Source organism: Calonectris borealis, chromosome 24, assembly GCF_964195595.1.
Source record: "Calonectris borealis chromosome 24, bCalBor7.hap1.2, whole genome shotgun sequence".
NCBI classification, from domain to species: domain Eukaryota; kingdom Metazoa; phylum Chordata; class Aves; order Procellariiformes; family Procellariidae; genus Calonectris; species Calonectris borealis.
Genome location: NC_134335.1, coordinates 370131 through 388123, shown reverse-complemented (window position 1 = coordinate 388123; position 17993 = coordinate 370131). Strand labels below are relative to the sequence as shown.

Below are 17993 nucleotides of genomic sequence, written 5' to 3'. Positions count from 1 at the left end.
GGCACGCCGGAAGTTGTAGTCCGGGGGTGGGGGCGGCCTCGTCGGGACCCCCCGCACCCCGCCGGGGCCGAGGCCCGGCCCGGAGCGGGCGGCGCCGGCACCCCAGAGACCCGCCGGGCCCGCAGCGTCTGACGGCCCGCGGGCTGTGACCCCACGCACGGCTCCGGGCCCCCCCACGCTGTCACAAACGTTCCCCACGCTCCCGGCCCCACGGCCCCCCATGTTGCCCTAGAACCCCCCGCAGCCCCACGCGTTGCCCCAAGGCCCCTCCCTTGCTGCCCCACAGCCCCACATTTTGCCCCACGCCCCCCACGTGGCTCCAGGCCCGCCCACGCTGCCCCACAAACCCCCCACACGCACCCCCAAACTGCCCCACCTGCTGCCCCAGGACCCCCCCACCACAAAAATTCCCACCGGGCCGATGCCACCCGAGGCAAGAGGCTGGGACACAGTTTAATAGAATTAATATAATTAATTACATTAACAGAATTAAATTAGTAGCGTGAGGTGGGGTCAGTATCGGCTCCTGCGCAGGGGGTGCCCAGCCGCATGGGGGGGCAGCCTCACCCGGGGGGGTCTCCCACCCTTCGGCCCCCCAGCACAGCACAACTCACCACAGCACTAATTAGTGATGACAGTGAAACGCGGCGTCCTGGCCCCGCCATCCGGGGGGGTCTCGCCGGGGTGAGGAGAGGCTCGGCCAGGGGTTGGGGGGTGCGGGGGGGTACCCGGGTGTCTAGGGGCACCCCAGCACGTCCTCCACAAAACATGGCCCCGGCTGCCAGGGCTGGGATGGCCGTCGACACGTTTCATGTCAGCACAAAATATTCCAGAGTCTGCGGCAACAGGCCACATCGCCCTGCAGAATGTGACCATATATATATATTTATAAAAAAGTTCCTGCGTCTTGGTGAAGCCTTGGACAGTTGCAAATTATGTAAAAGTTATGTGTAAGAGAGTTATAAGCTTAACGATGCCTTGTTATTCTCTTACCAAGGGTGTAGCTCTTCTGTCCCCCCTCCAAACCTTCCTGTAACACATCAGCCTCAGTCCCTGAGATGAGCAGCATCAAGATGGGCTGAACATACAGAAAAGGCTGTATGTCAAAGACTGTTTTAGTAAGACTTGAGTGGTTGCCAGGGTCGTCCCTGATAAAGCAGCAAACCTCTGCCCTAAACTGAACTTTGCTTGGGGCACCTCCCCAAACGACCACCGGAGACCCCTGCGCAAGCGCAGAAGGACTGGGAAGAATGCCAGGGAAAACAAGAAGTAATGCTTACAGGATCCCATGAATATGTATTAGCTAAGCATGGCTTTAGGCGTGGGTTTGCTAATTTTGTACTCTAAAGGAGAGCCTGGAGTTTGTGGTGGTGTGCTTGATTTGTGGAAAATATCCACCCTGCACAGCATAAAGCGATGTCTCCTCTGTAAACGTGCTTGGCTGTGTGTTTCGAGGGCTTTAAATCAACGACTTTGGGTCTGGCTGGGATGGCGTCACCTTTCCCCACAGCAGCCCCCCCAGCGCTGTCCTTTGTGTCTGTTGTTTGGTGGGATTTATATGTGTATTTTTATATATGTGTGTGTAAAAAAGCAAAGTTAACACACATTCATACTGTAAAGAGGAACGGAATAGAGTAGCAATTGGCAGAGGCCTGCCAGCTCCTCTCTTACCGCTCCCCACCCCGCGCTAATTACAGCAGGATAATCGCCTCCGTTTTGGCGCACCCCGGGCTGCGGTTTGCCCCTTTGGCTGGCCGCTCTCCAGGCTGCTGCCCCCGGCCCTGGCCCCCCTCCCTTCGGGCCTGTGCCTGCTCTTCCTCCATCCCGTGGCTCATTAAGTGTCACACCACTGGTGACCGCCCCACGCGCCCCTGACCTCCATGGCGCCTGGGCCCCGTGGCTGCCTGTGCTGGGGGTGGCGGGGGGAGCACCTGGGGGTAGGGGTGGGCGGGCGTCTGTGCGTATATACGTGCGTGTTCACCATCCTGGCAGGGCAGACCATGGTGGGCGGGTGAGGGTCACGGGGCTGGGGCTGCATATCCTGCTCACACACATATATAGACATGCTTCTTGCATGTACATATATATATCTTCCCCCCCTCCGGACACCCCACACATCCAAAAAATTTTTTGTGTGTTTTAGTATCTTTATGCAAATGCAAAAAGGCATTTTTATGCAAAACAATGTTGTGCTAATTTACATATTAATGAACTAATTTGCATATCGGGATGATACGTATGCGCGTTCGATTTGCATGTTATTAATATTCAAATGTCGGTCGCTGTCCGAATAACAAACGCAAAATCGGTGATTACCCAGCGGCTTGCGTTTCACAGCACGCAATCAGTTACGCGTCGAGCCGCGCAGGACTCTGCTGCCCGTGTCCGTGCCCGTGCCCCCGCCCCACCCGTGTCCGTGTCCGTGTCCGCGTCCGCGTCCGCGTCCCCGCGAGGCCGGGCTGGAGCACTCCCTCCTCCGCGCCGCCAGGGGCCGCTGCCGCCCGCCCGCCCGCTCTCTGCCCCACCCCGGGCCGTTCTTCAAAAGCGCCCGCCTCCCCGCCGCCCGGCTTCCGGCGCACGGGCGTGACGTCTATTGTGGCGCGACGTGGTGACGCGCGGTGCTGTCCGGCGGCGGAGGTGAGCGCGGCGGGCCCGCTGGGCGCCCAGCGGGCCGCGGCACCGGCTTTGCCCTCCCGCCCAGCGGGCCGCGCCGGGGGGAGCGGGGCGGGGCGGATCGGGGCCCGGACAGCGCCGGCGGGCGGGCGCGGGCCCTGACGGCGGCTCTCCCCGCAGCCCTGCCCCGGCCCCCCCGCATGGCGCGGCCCTGAGGGGAGATGACCGACCAGGAGAACAACAACAGCATCTCCAGCAACCCCTTCGCCGCCCTCTTCGGCTCCATCGCCGACGCCAAGCACTTCGCCGCCGTCCAGAAGCAGCAGCAGCTGCGGCAGCTGGCAGGTGGGGGGGCGCGGGCGCCGGCCGCCGCGGCGGGGCGAGGCGAGGCGTCCGGGCCGGGGCGCTGAGGCGCTCTGTCTTGCAGGCGACGAGGCGTCGGTCAGCCAGGATGACTCCGACAACAGCGTCTCCGAGAGCCTGGACGACTGCGACTACTCGGTGGCCGAGATCAGCCGCTCCTTCCGCTCGCAGCGGGAGCTGTGCCAGCAGCTCAACGTCAACCACATGATCCAGAGGATCTTCCTCATCACCCTCGACAACAGTGAGCGCCGGGGGCACGTTACGGGCTGGGGGAGCTCCGTCGTGCCGGGCAGAGCTTGTCGGATCCGTCCGAGATCGGGGGGGAGAGCTGGGAGAGGGGACGTGCCTCAGCGCAGCGGCTTGCAGCAGGCAGGGCCCTGCCTGCAGGTTTCGCTGCCTGCCGGCACGTTCTCCATCGATTTGGGTAGAACGGGTCCATCTGCGCTTCTCTTAGGCGACCCCAGCATGAAGAGCGGGAACGGGATCCCTGCGCGCTGCGTCTATCTGGAAGAAATGGCCGCAGACCTGGACGACCAGGACTGGCTGGACATGGACAACGTCGAGCAGGTAGGGCCGCTCGCCTCGGGCCTTCCGCTTACTTCGGCAACAGGAGCTGAATTTATTTCCTTACAACGCACACGCGATGCGTCCTGAATATAGTCTGTTTGCCAAAGCCTAGTGTGGAGCTTCTGGTTGCGGCTTTGCTGGAAACGGCGATGGGGTTTTTGGGGTACAAGGCTGAGAGAAAGGTTTAGATTTTGCTGTTTCTGTTCCCTCCTCCTGGAGGCTGCGGGAGTTTGCTGCCGGGCAGACCAGCTGAGCATGGGGAGAGGAACAAATTCGGCCTGGATGGGGCATGAGGGAAGACTTGTGTGCGGTTGTGGGAGGCAAATGCTGCTGGCAGCGGGGCAGCGCGCTGTCTCTTACGCCACCGGAAACACCTTGTGGTCAGCGTTCACGTGTACGCTCGGCTTCGTTTGCAGACACGCTCGTCATCCCTGGTGGGTTTTTCAGTGAATAACTTCTGTTAGGGCTGCTGTTGCTCTGAAAAGGGTGTGGAGAATTTGCTTAGCCAAGGAGCAAGCCTGAGGGTTCTCAGTCTAGTGCTCTGTTACCTAATGAGGGATAGAGAGAGCTCTTCCGAGCAGAAATAATATAGCCTGTGGTGACGTGGGCCTTCTTTTTCCGGAGGGATTGTCTCTCTGTAGGGGCCGTTTCACTTCCCATCTGTCTTTGCTGGTGTCTAGGCCCTGTTCACCCGCTTGCTGCTGCCGGAGCCTGGAAACCACCTGATTTACATGACCTCCGCCAGCACGCAGAACCTCTCTGCTGACCGGGACGCAGGGGAGAGACAGATTCTGCGCTACCTCTATGCCTGTTTCCGGAGGGCGAGAGAAGAGGTGGGCAGGGACTTCTGAGGAAGAAGGCAGCTTTGCCACCCGGCTTGCTGGTCTGAGGCAACCCAGATGAGGTTTTAACGGCTAGAAGTGGATGTCAGGGCCCCAACTCTGTCTCATTCTCCTTGTGCAGATAACCAAGGTCCCAGAGAACCTGCTGCCCTTCGCCGTGCGCTGCCGAAACCTGACTGTGTCAAACACTCGCACCGTACTGCTCACCCCGGAGATTTACGTCAACCAGAACGTGTACGAGCAGCTGGTGGACCTGATGCTGGAGGCACTGAGAGGGGCGAGTAAGTCCGGCTGGGTTGCGCCGCTAGCTTAGCGCTGTGAGGCTGCCCTTGACGTTAAAACTTGCGGAAGAGCGTCGTGCACTCGGGCGAAGCTTTGGCTCCCCTCGTTGCTAAAAGGGAGGGCCGCGCTTAGGTCGCGGCGTGTACACACGCGCTGAGGTTTGGCCGTGTGGAGCGTCGTGGTAACAGCCTTGCTTCCCTCGCTAGACTTCGAAGACATGACCGACTTTCTCGAGGAGGTCATAGAAGCCTTGACGATGGATGAGGAGGTGCGGACGTTCGGGGAGGTCATGCTTCCCGTGTTTGATATCCTGCTGGGCAGAATCAAGGACCTGGACCTCTGCCAGATCCTGCTGTACACGTACCTCGATGTGCTCCTCTACTTCACAAAGCAGAAGGACATAGCAAAGGTGGGTGCCTCGGCCTGATCAAGAGCTGCTCGCGGGTTCTGCTTGCAGGAGGGGCACGTTTGTAGGACCTAATCTGTCGATGCTAAACCAACAGTACAGTGTAACAACACCTTGTGCGCGTACTCTTAGCCCTCTTCTCCTTTCTGACAGCCTGTCCCAAACCCCAGATCGGTTTGTGGGTCTCTTTACCGGGATTTTACGTAACTGTCAGTATGTCCTGCTGTGTTCCCTAGGTTTTTGCAGGCTATATCCAGCCCAAGGATCCCAGTAATGGACAGATGTACCAGAAGACTTTGCTAGGCGCCATCTTAAACATCTCCTGCTTGTTAAAGACCCCCGGCGTAGTGGAGAACCATGGCTATTTTCTGAATCCATCCCGATCCAGCCCGCAAGAGATCAAAGTGCAGGAATCCAACATCCATCAGGTGGGCTGAAGCGTGACAGTACTGCTTCCCCCTGTGTTTTAGTGGCCTCTCCTTGCCCCAGGGTTAAAGGCGTGATGTCAGGGCTTTAGTTCCACCGCTGGCTCTTTAATAATCTGGCTCGTGGCTAAGCAAGTCACGAAACTGCTTTGGATTCCCCAGCTGTCACACGCGAACGGTTTCACCCGCTTCCTCGGGTTGTAGTAACCCAAGTCTTCGTGTCGAGCAAGTCGAGTTTTACCAGAGTAGCTGTCTGAGCTTTGGGAAAAGGGTAGGGCGGTACTTGCGGAACAGATACCAGCACCGTTCCTTGAGGTGCTACGTGAAGATAACCTGCCTTAGGTGTTGTAATCACCGGGAAATAGTTTTCGGTACCTGCCCTGTAATTAAAACGCTAATTGCCTCCCCAGCAGAGAAAGTGACAGGCAACATTCTCTCTCATTATGACAGTAAATAGCTTCCTCAGAGGAACAGCGCTGGGAACATTTCACTAAGTAAGGAGTGAAGCGTCAGATCGCAGGATATAAATGCAGGAGTAAACTCGGGTGCAGTGGTCACAGAGAGGGCCTTTCCCAGTCACGTGTGCTTTCAGGGTCGTTGCTGCTGCCAAAAATACGTAAAGGATTTTGGTTTTACTCCCCGCGAAAACAACGTGCTCTCAGCTATGCTTTTGAGGGTGTCCCTAATTATTCTCTGCCCCCGGCCTCAGGATTTGACCCGCTTGTAACGCGTGTGTCTGACGGGTGATTAATAGAGGTGTCCTGGCCGTGATTTACTTTGAAAGCCCTGCCCTTGAAGAGCAGGATGCGGAGCCGGGAGAGCTCTGAGAGCATTAATGACGGGAGAAGTGAAAGAGCGATCCCGCCAATCACTCCTTCAACCGCGTTCCATTCCCCGTAACAGTTTATGGCCCAGTTCCACGAGAAGATCTACCAAATGCTGAAGAACCTGTTGCAGTTGTCTCCGGAGACGAAGCACAGGATTCTCTCCTGGCTGGGAAACTGCCTCCACGCAAACGCGGGCCGCACCAAAATTTGGGCTAACCAGATGCCGGAGATCTTCTTCCAGATGTATGCCTCAGATGCCTTCTTCCTCAACCTGGGAGCTGCCCTCCTGAAGCTGTGCCAGCCCTTCTGCAAACCAAAATCTCCGAGGCTGCTAACCTTCAACCCTACTTACTGTGCCCTGAAGGAGCTGAACGAAGAGGAGAGGAGGAGTAAGAATGTACATATGAAAGGTATGCCCAGGCCTCGGGGGAGCAAGGGAACGAGAAAGGGGATCTCCTCAGCTCCTTACCTCTCCCAGTAGTGCCCTCTCAATGTGTGCCGGTAAAGGGAGAGTTGAATGAGTCGAGAGGAGCGAGGGAAGAGCTGAACGCAAATAAAACGCTGCCTAGCATCACCAGCAGTCCTTTTGTGTCTTCAGCGGGGGCCCTCCTGAGCCCTCTCCTCACCAACGCTGCTGGGCAGGACTTGACGCAGAGGTGCTTTTCATTGCAGGTTTGGAAAAAGAAACGTGCTTGATACCTGCTCTGAGCGAGCAAGAGCCAGAGTTTGCGAACAGCTACAATCTGGTGACGGAAAACCTGGTCCTCACGCAGTACACCCTTCACTTGGGATTTCACAGGTAACTGCCCTGCGCCAGGCTGTCCTGAAGGCCTTCGCCTCTCTGACGGTGGTCAGCGCGCTACCGACGCATCCAGAGTTTGAGGGGGTTTAAATCGCTCTGATATTCATAAGTAACGTGAATGCTCAAGCCGTAGGTACCAGATGGCTCCCAGTGCTGTTTTGCCCCTGCGTACGGCCACGTAAATTTTTAGTAAATACTCAGAATACAGAGCATGCCAGTTGCACTGCCGAGTACCTTTGACTGACGTTTGAGCCTCAGGCTGACTGATTTGGGAAATAAATTTTGTCCACTGGTGCTCACAGTCAATGCAAACAGCCTTACGGGCTCCACGTTATTTATAGAAACATAACAGGCAAGCGCTGGCTGTCCGTGGGTCGCGCGGTCACCCCCTCTCCTCGGGGGAACGAGCCGCTGGCATCTCGATTCTCTACTAGAAAGCGTCTTGGTGGCAGAGCACCTGCCCGCTGCGAGCTCTCCGGTAAACAGATGTAGTGTGAAGCAGAGACACAAGGTAGCTGTCCGCTTCCAGGAAAGGATTTTCTGGACACCAGAATGCACTATTTTTCTCAGCTTCTCTCTGCAAATCGTTGCCTGGATACTATGAGGTCACCACTGATCCAAGCACGGTCCCCTTCTGGTTTATCCTCTAAATATAGAAATAGACAAAAAAGTTATGCAAGTGGCTTGTTGCTGGGAAACTGAAAATGTCACCTCACAGGCGTCACTTGGGCTTGCCGGATTCCTGACCTTGGTAGCCTAAGGGGTTTCGCAGCTGCGCCAGCTCGCTGTCCACGCCTCTGCGGAGGGCTTCGCAGCGGTCGCCAGTTTGCCAGGCTGTTCTCCAGACCGCTGCGGTTCCTCGGTAAGGTCTGGTATCCTCCCAAGCCTGGGCTTGCGTTTCTCCAAAGGCTTCCCGTCGCTGGCCCCCAGACAGATTATCCACAGGAAACGGACAGGATAAAAGCATGCGCTAGCTTACGTATTGCTTAGGCGCTCTGTGCTGAACCTATATACGTCTCATCTCATCTCCTCCTCGCCTTGTTTTTCGGGTAGGTTGCATGACCAGATGGTAAAGATAAACCAAAGCCTTCACCGCCTGCAAGTAGCGTGGCGAGAAGCTCAGCAGAGCTCCAGCCCTGCTGCTGACAGCCTCAGGGAGCAGTTCGAGCGCCTGATGACCATCTATCTCTCCACCAAGACGGCGATGACGGAGCCGCAGATGCTGCAGAACTGCCTGAATCTGCAGGTGTCCATGGCGGTTCTGCTGGTGCAGCTGGCCGTGGGAAACCACGGGACAGAGCCGCTAGAGCTGACCTTCCCGCTGCCCGAGGTGGAAAACAGCGCGTTGGCCTACGTGCCAGGTGAAGCCGCTTGTCCTGCTGGCGGTCTGTCTGCGTGCCTACCGCAATTAACCGTCCAAGTCTAGAGCTACTCACGTAATGCTGCGTTTAGAGTAGTTACGCGTACGCGGCCTGATTCCGTAAGACGTTCATAGCGTCTGGGTTTCCTCTTCGCTGGGATGCTTAAAGGACGTTCTGCCTTTGAAAAGAAGGGTTCCGGAGCGTGTAAGGAAGCGTAGGGAAGGTCAGAACCTCAGAAACGTCAGCAGTGAGGTCAGAAGCTCCGGAGAAAGCTGGGTCCTCCAAGTTCACCTTACAGGCTAATCCTGGTCCCTTCTAGATGAGCACTGGGAGAGCTGTCCAAGGAAGCACGCTTCTCTCTGGGGCAGGATGCAGTGCTACAACTGATGGCACCTTTCTTTGCGTAGAACGTTCCCTCGGAAGAGGGTCACTTGAAAATTTGGGGCTCTTTGAGGGGGTATACTTAGGGTGCTGCTGACCTTTTAAAGATCCCATTCACGGGCGAGTTGCAAAGTTTTGCCAAATACCATATTGATTTACTATTCTCCCTATGCATGAGATCCTCCTTGTGGTTTCTGCTGTCTAGAGATTCTCTTCCCTTGAGCTTTTTTGCGTAACAGCATGTACAATCAGCAGACGGCTGCTGGGTTTCATCCCAGTGTAAGTGACCTGACTTCTGAGAGAGGTGAAGTGAAATCCTATGTGTTACAAATTTCATCAGGCCAGGCATCCTTCACGACTGTGGTGTTCTGAGACAGCTAGTTAGTTCCCAACATTTCAATCAGAATCGGGGCGATGAGGGGAGAGCACATGGGAGGCTAGGAAAGGGTAAAATGAGCTGCCCAAGGAGGAACTCACGTGCAATCTCTGCTCACAGAATTCTTTGCTGATAATTTGGGCGACTTCTTCATTTTCCTGCGGCGTTTCGCTGATGACATCTTGGAGACTTCTGCTGATTCTCTGGAGCACGTCCTTCACTTTGTTACTGTTTTCATGGGCGACGTGGAGAGGTACGTACAGCCTCGGGTGTGAGCCCTGGGTGCTTATCTGCAGAGCGCCTGGAGGGGAACAAGCAAGTGGAAATTGTCAGAGGTGTTTTGAGGGTTGGTTCAGACGTCCGTCAGTGGGTTGATCTCATTGGAAAAGCTAAATTCTCCCCGCGGGAGGCACAGCGAGCAAGGCCCTGCCTGAAGGACACGGGCTTCACGCGAAGTACAAATGGGATTCGGTGTCTAAACACTTGTTTGGTCGCATTACGCAGGAGCCTCGTCAGCTAGAGCCATTTTGGTACTTGTTAAAAGAAGCTATTGGGATTGATCTGTTTGGAGTATCTCTACAAAGTCTACTGTGGTAGCCGAGCACCGAACAAAAGCGAGTAGTTTTATCGATCTTCCCAATAAGACATGGCCACACATGCTACATTTCTGCTGTTTGTTTGTTTATACTTGCACGTGTGCGGCAGGAGCAGATAGAGATTTCACTGGGTAGGCAGCTCTCGCTGTTGCCGCTGTCCCTGGGCTGGCCCGGGGGGACGGAGGCTGTAGTTCTTCCTGGCAGTGCCCTACGGCATGACCTTGGGCAGGTGGTTTGGCTTCTGCCCCACATGTGCGGCAGAGGAGAGTTATACCCTCGCCTCAGTGATCTGTCCTGTGCTGGACAGCAGGCTCAGCAGGCAAAGCGCTTTGGACTTGCCGAATAAATAGGAAGCAAGTCGCTGGGCGGTAAGTAAACAGCTGGGCCGAGTCAGGTTTGTTCGGCAGCTACAGCCAACGAGCAAGCATTGGCTTGCGAGCAGTGTGCGCTGCCAGGGAGGGAGGGAAGCAACGGCTTTGCTGTTCTCTCACCTCTCTGCCTGAGATTTAACTGCAGGTATTGAGTGCGTGCCCTCGCCCCGCGGCTCCGGTATTGAGAGGGAGCCGCTGGACGCCAGTGTTAGTTTTACAGGTGGTCTGCAACAGCTGGGCGCTCCTGCATGGATGGGCACAGCTGCTGGACTGTTTCCTGAAGAGCTTGGTCCCCACACCCTGGCCCTCTTGCCGTCCTGGATTTGCTTTGTTGTGTTCTCTTGCAGGATGAAAAATCCTCATCTGCGAGCCAAGCTGGCAGAAGTGTTGGAAGCTGTGATGCCTCACTTAGACCAGGCCCAGAACCCGCTCGTCTCGAGCGTGTTTCATCGCAAGCGAGTGTTCTGCTCTTACCAAAACGCTGCCCATCTTGCTGAGGCGCTTATCAAAGTCTTTGTGGATATTGAGTTTACCGGTAAGCGCAAAAGGGGAAGAGTTGTCTTCCTTCTGTAACATCTGCAGGGGGAGGGTCTCCAGGGCTTGAAGTACGTCGGTGAAAACAAATGAATCTATTTGCGCTTTGTGAAGCTGCTCGGCTGTGTTCGGCAGGCGGCTTTCCAGCAGAGCGTCGGTCTTTCCAAACTTCTGGCTTCTGCAGAACTGTGTATCTAGAAAGGGTAACCTCCAGAGCTCGAGCTGTTCAGCTCATCAGTGCTGATAGCGGGTCCTCACCCGTCCTCTTCTCACGTGGGATCGGTTGTACTGCTTTGAAATCGGCAACAGATTTCACTGACCCGTACGGGAGCAGGGTTTTTATTTCAAACAAACCGTGAAAAGGAGTTAGCAGCCCCTGCCTGTGCCCGCTGCCCACTTGAAATGCTCTTACTTTTGCTTCCGTCTAGGTGACCCGCACCAGTTTGAACAGAAGTTTAACTACCGCCGTCCCATGTATCCCATCCTGAGGTACATGTGGGGCACAGATTCGTACCGGCAGAGCATAAAGGTGAGGCGAGAGGCGCACGTACAGGTGCGCGTGCGCAGCTCTGCGTGGAGCGCGCGGATCTGTGTCCTGCCATTGGGACTGTGCCACAGCGTTCACCGTTCTCTCCTTCCTTGCAGGCTCTGGCTGATTACGCCTCAGAGAACCTGGAGGCAATGAACCCCCCTCTCTTCTTGCGCTTCCTGAATCTGCTCATGAACGATGCCATTTTCCTGTTGGATGAAGCCATACAGGTAGGGCTGAGCACGCGCACTGTCGGCATCAGGCAAGCGACAGTTCTCGCTCCCCTGAAGATGGTTGGGATGCGATACTGACCTTCCGTCCCTAGAAGAGTATCAGCTTGCTCTGCTCCGGCCTGATGAATCTGTGCAGCAGATACCTGCAGGAAACGATTCCAGGCTGGTGTGGCCGATGCCCTGGGAGAGGGGGTGAAGGCGGAAGGACGGTGGGGTCTGGGGCGCTGCATGCGGGGCACTCTCTTCCTTCAGTCTCGGGAAGCAGGTCAAAAGAGGAGCAAAAGGGCTTTTTTCAGATCCAGCACGAAGCGTGCTGGGCGAGTTGTGAGGAAATCTGCCTGTTGCTGATCTGGACGTGGCTAGGCTTTAAACAACTTTGCGGTTTTTGATTATCAAATCGCCTTGACCTTTCCACAGGCGCTTTCCCCCAACAAAGGCCTTTTGTCTGCAGGCAGTTCTCCTTTGGATTTACAAGGCACGTGCCAGGTGAAATCGTGTCCCTGGTGCGTGGTGACTGTCTCTCCACGCCTTTCAGAGCTGCCTGTTGCTGCTAGAAAGGGCTTTTTTGGGGAGCTCTTACCTGCCATAGAATTGATTGTCGGGAGGCCGGCGGGTAAGATGGGTGATGTGGATATTGCCCATCTGGCTGTGAACATTTATGGACTTTCTACGGTTCACCATCTAAACGAACGTTCTGTGGTTTGTGAAACGTGTACGGCTGTGAGAGGCCTTTTCGAGCGCTCTGTTGTACCGTTTGCGTCCCGATTTGGCCTCTGTCAGCCCGGAGCAGCGCAGAACAGGTCCGGCTTAGCCGTCGTTGCCCGTTTACCTGCCTGTTGTCCCATACGCTTCCCTGCCGTGTCTTTGCAGTACCTCAGTAAGATTAAAGTTCAGCAGATCGAGAAGGACCGTGGCGAATGGGACAGCCTGTCCCAGGAGGCTCGCCGCGAGAAGGAGTCGAGCCTGCAGATGTTTGGTCAACTGGCGCGCTTCCACAACATCATGTCCAACGAAACCATTGGCACTCTGGCCTTCCTGACCTCGGGTAGGGAGAGCAACCCCGCCTGCCTGCCGGGACCTGGGGAAGGGCCCTGCCTGGGAGCGGGCGGGCCGGAGCTTGGTTTCAGGGTGGTCGGCGCGGGACGGGATTGCCGTGAAGCTCAGGGAACTGTTGGTTTCTGTTCCAGAAATTAAGTCCCTGTTCGTGCATCCTTTCCTCGCTGAGCGCATCATCTCCATGCTCAACTACTTTCTGCAACACCTGGTTGGGCCTAAAATGGGAGCTTTGAAAGTCAAGGATTTCAGCGAATTCGACTTCAAGCCGCAGCAGCTCGTGTCTGACATCTGTACCATCTACCTAAACCTTGGGTAGGTGACCAGGGAGAGCTGGCAAGAGCCATCCCGGGGACGTCCTGGCTAGCAGAGCCCCGTGCCCCCCAGCGTCGCAGGGCGGGAGCGTCCCCTCTGGGAACGGCACCGACAGAATTGCTATGCGTGCCTACCACAGGCCTTAATGGGCCTTTCGGAAGCGTGCTGTGCTCCTTTGTTGTCATTTTAATCTAAATTACCGGGGCAGTCAGCTGCAACCCAGCTAGCAGGGATGGAAGTTAAGCACCATCACGGTTACGTTCATGCCTTGGGTCACTCTGGAGAGGACCTGGGAAAAATGCTGAATTACGGTCAAGCTTTTCTCTAGCTTTGAGTTCTTTGCTATGGTAATGCAGCTGTTGTGGGGACTGTGTTTCGCAGCCTGATACATGTGGATTCTTAAACCTTCCCTCTCTTTTAACCTGTGGTCCAGGGATGAAGAAAACTTCTGTGCCACGGTGCCCAAGGATGGCCGCTCCTATTCACCAACGCTCTTTGCCCAGACCGTTCGGGTTCTGAAGAAAATCAACAAGCCCGGCAACATGATAGTGTCTTTCAGTAACCTGGCTGAGAGGATCAAGGTGAGAACCGGAGTGAATTTAAGCTCACAAAAAAAGGTGGACCTGGTTCCTGGCGTCCTTTTCCATCTGCGTATCACTGCGTCTTTGCTGTGGAGCTGGATTTCTGGGAGTGGGGCTTTCTCTGAGGCTCAGGTGGGGCAGCTGGGAGGGCTCCCCGCCAGCACGGACCTGTAAATGCTTTCGCTACGAATTAGGAGCAAACCTGGTTTTTAACGAACGGGGAGACGGAGTGTCTAAAAGCGGGGCGTGCCTGCCAGTCTCTTGCAGACCGCCAGCAGCAGGAGGAGGAGACGTACGCGGATGCCTGTGATGAATTCCTGGATCCGATCATGAGCACTCTGATGTCGGACCCTGTGATACTGCCCTCCTCCCGCGTCACCGTGGACCGGTCGACTATAGCCCGGCATCTCCTCAGGTACAAAGCGCGGTCCTCATACTTTGATCCTTTTTGGGGATCTGTTTCTCTTATCCAGCAATACGTGGTCTCGGTGTATCAGCAGAAAGATCATGCCACTCTTCCTGGCCTATCTTCCTCTTTTTTTGTTTTTCTTTTTCTTTCCTAGTGCTGGAATTGTCTGAATAATCTCCTCAATGCTTTGTCTTTCAGCGACCAGACGGATCCTTTCAATCGGAGCCCCCTCACTATGGACCAGATCAGACCAAACACAGAGCTTAAAGAGAAGATCCAGCGGTGGCTTGCGGAGAGGAAAAAGCAGAAGGAGGAGCTGGAGGACACGCTGAACTGAAAACCAGGATCTCATCCCTAGACCTACAATCACTGGCGAGATAAATGCCTTGCAGGGGGAGCGGCTGGAGCTCCAGAGCATCCGTGCAACTCGCCACCTTAATCGAGACCGCATTTAGTGCATTGCCACCGCCTCCAGAGTCTCTCCTAGGACCTTCCCTTTCGTCCCTTGTTCTGTCTTTTCCTTTCAAGACTTGCTCTTTAATACTAAGACTTTGCACTGCACTACAGCTTTGAGCCTCTGCCTCGGGGGAAGACCACCGCCTCTTCCGCGTGGCCTGGTGCCCCGGCCCTCTATTACTTGTTCTTTGTGTTGGCCGTGTTCTCCTCCAGCGACACCAAAAACCTCCCTCTGTTCTCTTGCTGTGTTTGAACTCTGTAACCGTACGTTCAATGTGACAGCGATGCCTCCGCAGCCGCTCCCAGGGTTAGGTGCGGGAACGGTTATGCTGCTTGTACGTGCTGGCTGCGTAGCAGAGTTTCTTTTCCAAGTGATCTTTGGGAACGGAGGAAATTAAATATAGAGATGATCTTGCGGTGGAGGTCTGGCAGCTGCTGGGAGCAGCCCTAGCTGTAGAAAAGCCTCTTTGTTTTGGCTTGGAGGCTGCCTGCCCCTCTGCAGGGAGCCGGGCGCAAGTGGGTCCGTCCCCCGTGGGCCGCGGCGCCGCCCGCACCGCCCGGGGCGGGAGCGGCACCGCCCGGGTCTCGAACCCGCGGCCGTCGCCCCGCCCCGCCCCGCGCACGTGGTCCGGGGTCCTGGCGGCGGGCTGCCCGCGGCAGGCGCCTGCCGGGCGCGCGGGAGGCAGGCGGCGCGCCGGCAGCCGCGGCGGCGGGGTCCTCGGTGCGCGGGCGGCGGCGGCGGGGTGACATTCAGCCCGGGCCCCTCAGCATGGCGCAGGCCGCGCAGAGGCTGGCGCAGCGCGTCGCCGCCCGCGGGCCGCAGCTCCTCAGCGGTAAGCCGCGGCGGGGAGCGGGGCTCCGCAGGGGCGGGGGGCGGCCGGGGGGCGGCCGGGGCGGGCGCGGGGGCGCCTGCGTCTGCCGTTGGGAAAACGCCTCTCCCTCCCCGTCCCTCTCCCGGCAGCCGCCGTGGCGTACTCGAAGCCCCGCTTGGCCACGTTCTGGTACTACGCCAAGGTGGAGCTGGCCCCGCCGACCCCCGCCGAGATCCCCCGCGCCATCGACAGCATGAAGTCCCTGGTCAGGAGCTTCCAGACCGGCCGCCTGGCGCAGCTCACCGTCAAGGTAACGGCGGGCCGGAGGGAGCGGGGGGAAGGACTCCGGCCGCGCGGAGCGGAGCGGGGGCTTCGTGCCGCCCTTGAAGCGCTCCTGCGGCGGCTGGGCGCCCTCCGGCTCTGCCGCGCGGTGTCTTCCTAGACCGGCTGGCTTGAAATGCCCTGCTTGTGCCGTGGGAAGGCTGTCAGCAAGGCCTGAAGTCACGGAATTCAGGGGCCGAGACTCGAAAGCGTTTCATTGTGTCACCTCTGCCTTACTAGGCTGTGCTTGCGCGCCTCGGGCCCCGCCGTTATCTGTCCCCGGGAAGGGAGCGTCGGTAGGCGGCTGATGGAGCCCGGCCGCCTGCAACAGCTGTGTCGTCGGTCGGCCTTGAAATCAAAGCGTTTCCCACGTACGTGGTTTGAGAAACGATCTTCTGAAAGGGCTGTGAAAGACCGGGAAGGACAACCGATGCTGTACTGAGAACCAGCTTAACGACGTGGTCTGTTGAGGGGCGGCTGGACAGGATAAACGCTCTGTTGCACTTTTGTGTTTTTGCTTAAACTGTTGCCTTGTGAATTGGTCGACGGCTTTGCTTGTCGTACGTGGTGCTTGACTGCAGGAGCGAGGAAGGAAGCTGTCGCAGGAGCAAACGACCTAACCGGTGGCTTTTTTTCTTTCAGGAGGCGCTGAGGAACGGTCTGGTGGCCACAGAGGTGCTGATGTGGTTTTACATCGGGGAGATCATAGGCAAGGGCGGCCTGATCGGGTACAATGTCTGAAGACTCATCCTCAGTAACGCCGTCTTTGGCGCCGCGGTCCTGAGTCTGTAACGGGGTCTGTGACAATAAAGCCAGGAACCGATGTCGAGCTGTCGTGGTCTTTTGTGGCGGTTGGGGCGCGAGCCTGTCCCCGACCCAGTCACGCTGCCGGCGGTGGAGATGGGCTCCTCGGAGGGGTAGCTGCCTGAAGGCCGGTCCCCTGAGACAGCACTAAGGTCGGCTTGGTGACGCCACTGTTCCTTATCGCACCTGTGCTCGGTCTTTGGACAACCCCTGTGCCTCGGCTAGGGAAGCGTTAGGGAAGTCGCGAGAGCCCCAGTTTCAAACTGAGAGTGGAAACGCTTTCATGTGTTTCTGAATGTATTTCACATCAGCTAGCGGGAACCAAGAAGAAAAGCCGGTACTTTATTTATGCTGTCAAAAGATACCTGCCATGGCTCACATCGTAGGGTATGTAGCATTATTCCACGCAGTTCTGCTGGTTTGCGGTGAGTCTTGTTGAGTGGAAGTCTTTGAAGGTAAGCGGAGCTTTACTGTATATGTCATCTTAGCTCACCGCCGGCTGGAGGTGTAAGCTGTCCAGAAATCCACAAGCTTGCTCGTTTTCAACCAGCTTTTGTAGAAGTGTGTACAAAAACCTGGTGAGATCACCTGCACTCCAGCACATTTTCAGAAAGTAACTTGTAGGAGGAGTTCTCTGAAGCCGGCGGTCCTGTTGGGATAGGACTTGACTGTTTCTATTGTCTATACTGTCTTGGAAGATGGTTCCCAGTCAGTATCGCTTCTCGTTGATACTGTTGTCGTATCAGCTGCTCCTTTGCTCCTCTGGGCCTTGCGTCCAGCTCCCCAGTGAACCTGCAGCCCCCCAGCTTGGCTGCCCCGAGTGACCCCAACATCTCCGGGGCAGCTGTGCCAGTAGCACGGCAATTTCTCTTCTCCCTGCAGCAGAGCTGACCTTCTCAACGCTTCGGCCCGGCAAGAAGCCTCTGGGACTCCTGACGGGGAGCGCAGGTGAGCTCACACGCTTCATATTCGGTGACCGGAAGGTCATCGATGGCATCGATGGAAAGCTTTTCTTTTTTTGTTAAAAAGAAGGGTTCCTGACCCAGCAGCTGTGGGTCGTGGGTCAGAGGTCACAACGTGTGACCAGACACTGGTCACCTCCATGTGACAGATGGGGAAACCGAGGCTAAAAGCTCACCAGCCTCCCCAGGTGAGTCTGCGAGAGGAGCAGCGACGGGACTGGGGCTTCCAGCCCCCTGCCCAGACTTGCCGTCCTGCATTCGCTTCTCCCAACTTTTCTGTCCGGGAGATCACGATTTCTGCCTGGCACGCCCAAGCAGCAGCGGTCCTGGAGAACCTCTTTCATTCCTGGGGCTTGCTGGGTGCTCCTGTTGCTTCCTTTGCTGCTGAGGACTTTGCCATTTCTCACTCCCCTCTGAGGAGGTGACACTTTCTCGCAAAGGGCACCAGCAAATCTAACTGGGGCCGAAGCGCGACGCCCTGGCTGAGCGGCGGGTGCACATGCTGGTGAGGGTGAACGACGGCCCCAAAAACAGCCCCTCCCCGGGAGCTCTTTGCTCCCGTCTTCACAAACCCGTCGCCCAGCAGATAAATACCCATGAGGGGAACCCGTCGGGCCCCTCGGTGGGGGGCTGTAGCACATAGTACTTAATGAGAGATGGACAGAGAGGTCACACGTGGGATTTAAAGTGTCATCTGGATTTGCAGAAGGTTTCTGGCCCCAGAAGAACCTCCCTGAAAGCAAGTCTGCCTGATTCCCATTCAGAGGCCTGC

General features: G+C 56.7%; 2 protein-coding genes across 3 annotated transcripts; both read left to right on the top strand.

Moving 5' to 3' along the window:
- The first annotated feature begins 2600 nt into the window (after nucleotides 1-2600).
- Nucleotides 2601-14737, top strand: UBE4A (ubiquitination factor E4A). Of its 2 annotated transcripts, XM_075172781.1 has the most exons (20): nucleotides 2601-2637; nucleotides 2794-2958; nucleotides 3041-3217; nucleotides 3431-3543; nucleotides 4224-4376; nucleotides 4507-4666; nucleotides 4874-5076; nucleotides 5310-5501; nucleotides 6402-6735; nucleotides 6998-7124; nucleotides 8181-8488; nucleotides 9366-9498; nucleotides 10560-10747; nucleotides 11175-11275; nucleotides 11392-11505; nucleotides 12379-12553; nucleotides 12696-12876; nucleotides 13310-13457; nucleotides 13715-13872; nucleotides 14065-14737. In XM_075172781.1, the coding sequence occupies exons 2-20, from the start codon at nucleotides 2835-2837 to the stop codon at nucleotides 14201-14203; spliced, it is 3228 nt and encodes a 1075-aa protein (XP_075028882.1). In that variant the 5' UTR covers nucleotides 2601-2637; nucleotides 2794-2834; the 3' UTR covers nucleotides 14204-14737. The 2 variants fall into 2 exon arrangements, with proteins under 2 accessions (XP_075028882.1, XP_075028881.1); XM_075172780.1 differs by lacking the exon at nucleotides 2601-2637 and having other exon boundaries at nucleotides 2765-2958.
- A 252-nt stretch (nucleotides 14738-14989) lies between these two features.
- Nucleotides 14990-16278, top strand: ATP5MG (ATP synthase membrane subunit g). The gene is made up of 3 exons (XM_075172782.1): nucleotides 14990-15155; nucleotides 15284-15444; nucleotides 16098-16278. The coding sequence occupies exons 1-3, from the start codon at nucleotides 15092-15094 to the stop codon at nucleotides 16194-16196; spliced, it is 324 nt and encodes a 107-aa protein (XP_075028883.1). The 5' UTR covers nucleotides 14990-15091; the 3' UTR covers nucleotides 16197-16278.
- Nucleotides 16279-17993: the final 1715 nt, after the last annotated feature.

Bases quoted from the DNA above. Each gene is read 5' to 3' on its own strand.
- ATP5MG (XM_075172782.1), top strand. From the start codon at position 15,092: ATGGCGCAGGCCGCGCAGAGGCTGGCGCAGCGCGTCGCCGCCCGCGGG. The intron at 15,156-15,283 runs GTAAGCCGCGGC...CTCTCCCGGCAG, and splicing joins CGGGCCGCAGCTCCTCAGCG to CCGCCGTGGCGTACTCGAAG. The intron at 15,445-16,097 runs GTAACGGCGGGC...TTTTTCTTTCAG, and splicing joins TGGCGCAGCTCACCGTCAAG to GAGGCGCTGAGGAACGGTCT.
- UBE4A (XM_075172781.1), top strand. From the start codon at position 2,835: ATGACCGACCAGGAGAACAACAACAGCATCTCCAGCAACCCCTTCGCC. The intron at 3,544-4,223 runs GTAGGGCCGCTC...GCTGGTGTCTAG, and splicing joins ACATGGACAACGTCGAGCAG to GCCCTGTTCACCCGCTTGCT. The intron at 11,276-11,391 runs GTGAGGCGAGAG...CCTTCCTTGCAG, and splicing joins CGTACCGGCAGAGCATAAAG to GCTCTGGCTGATTACGCCTC.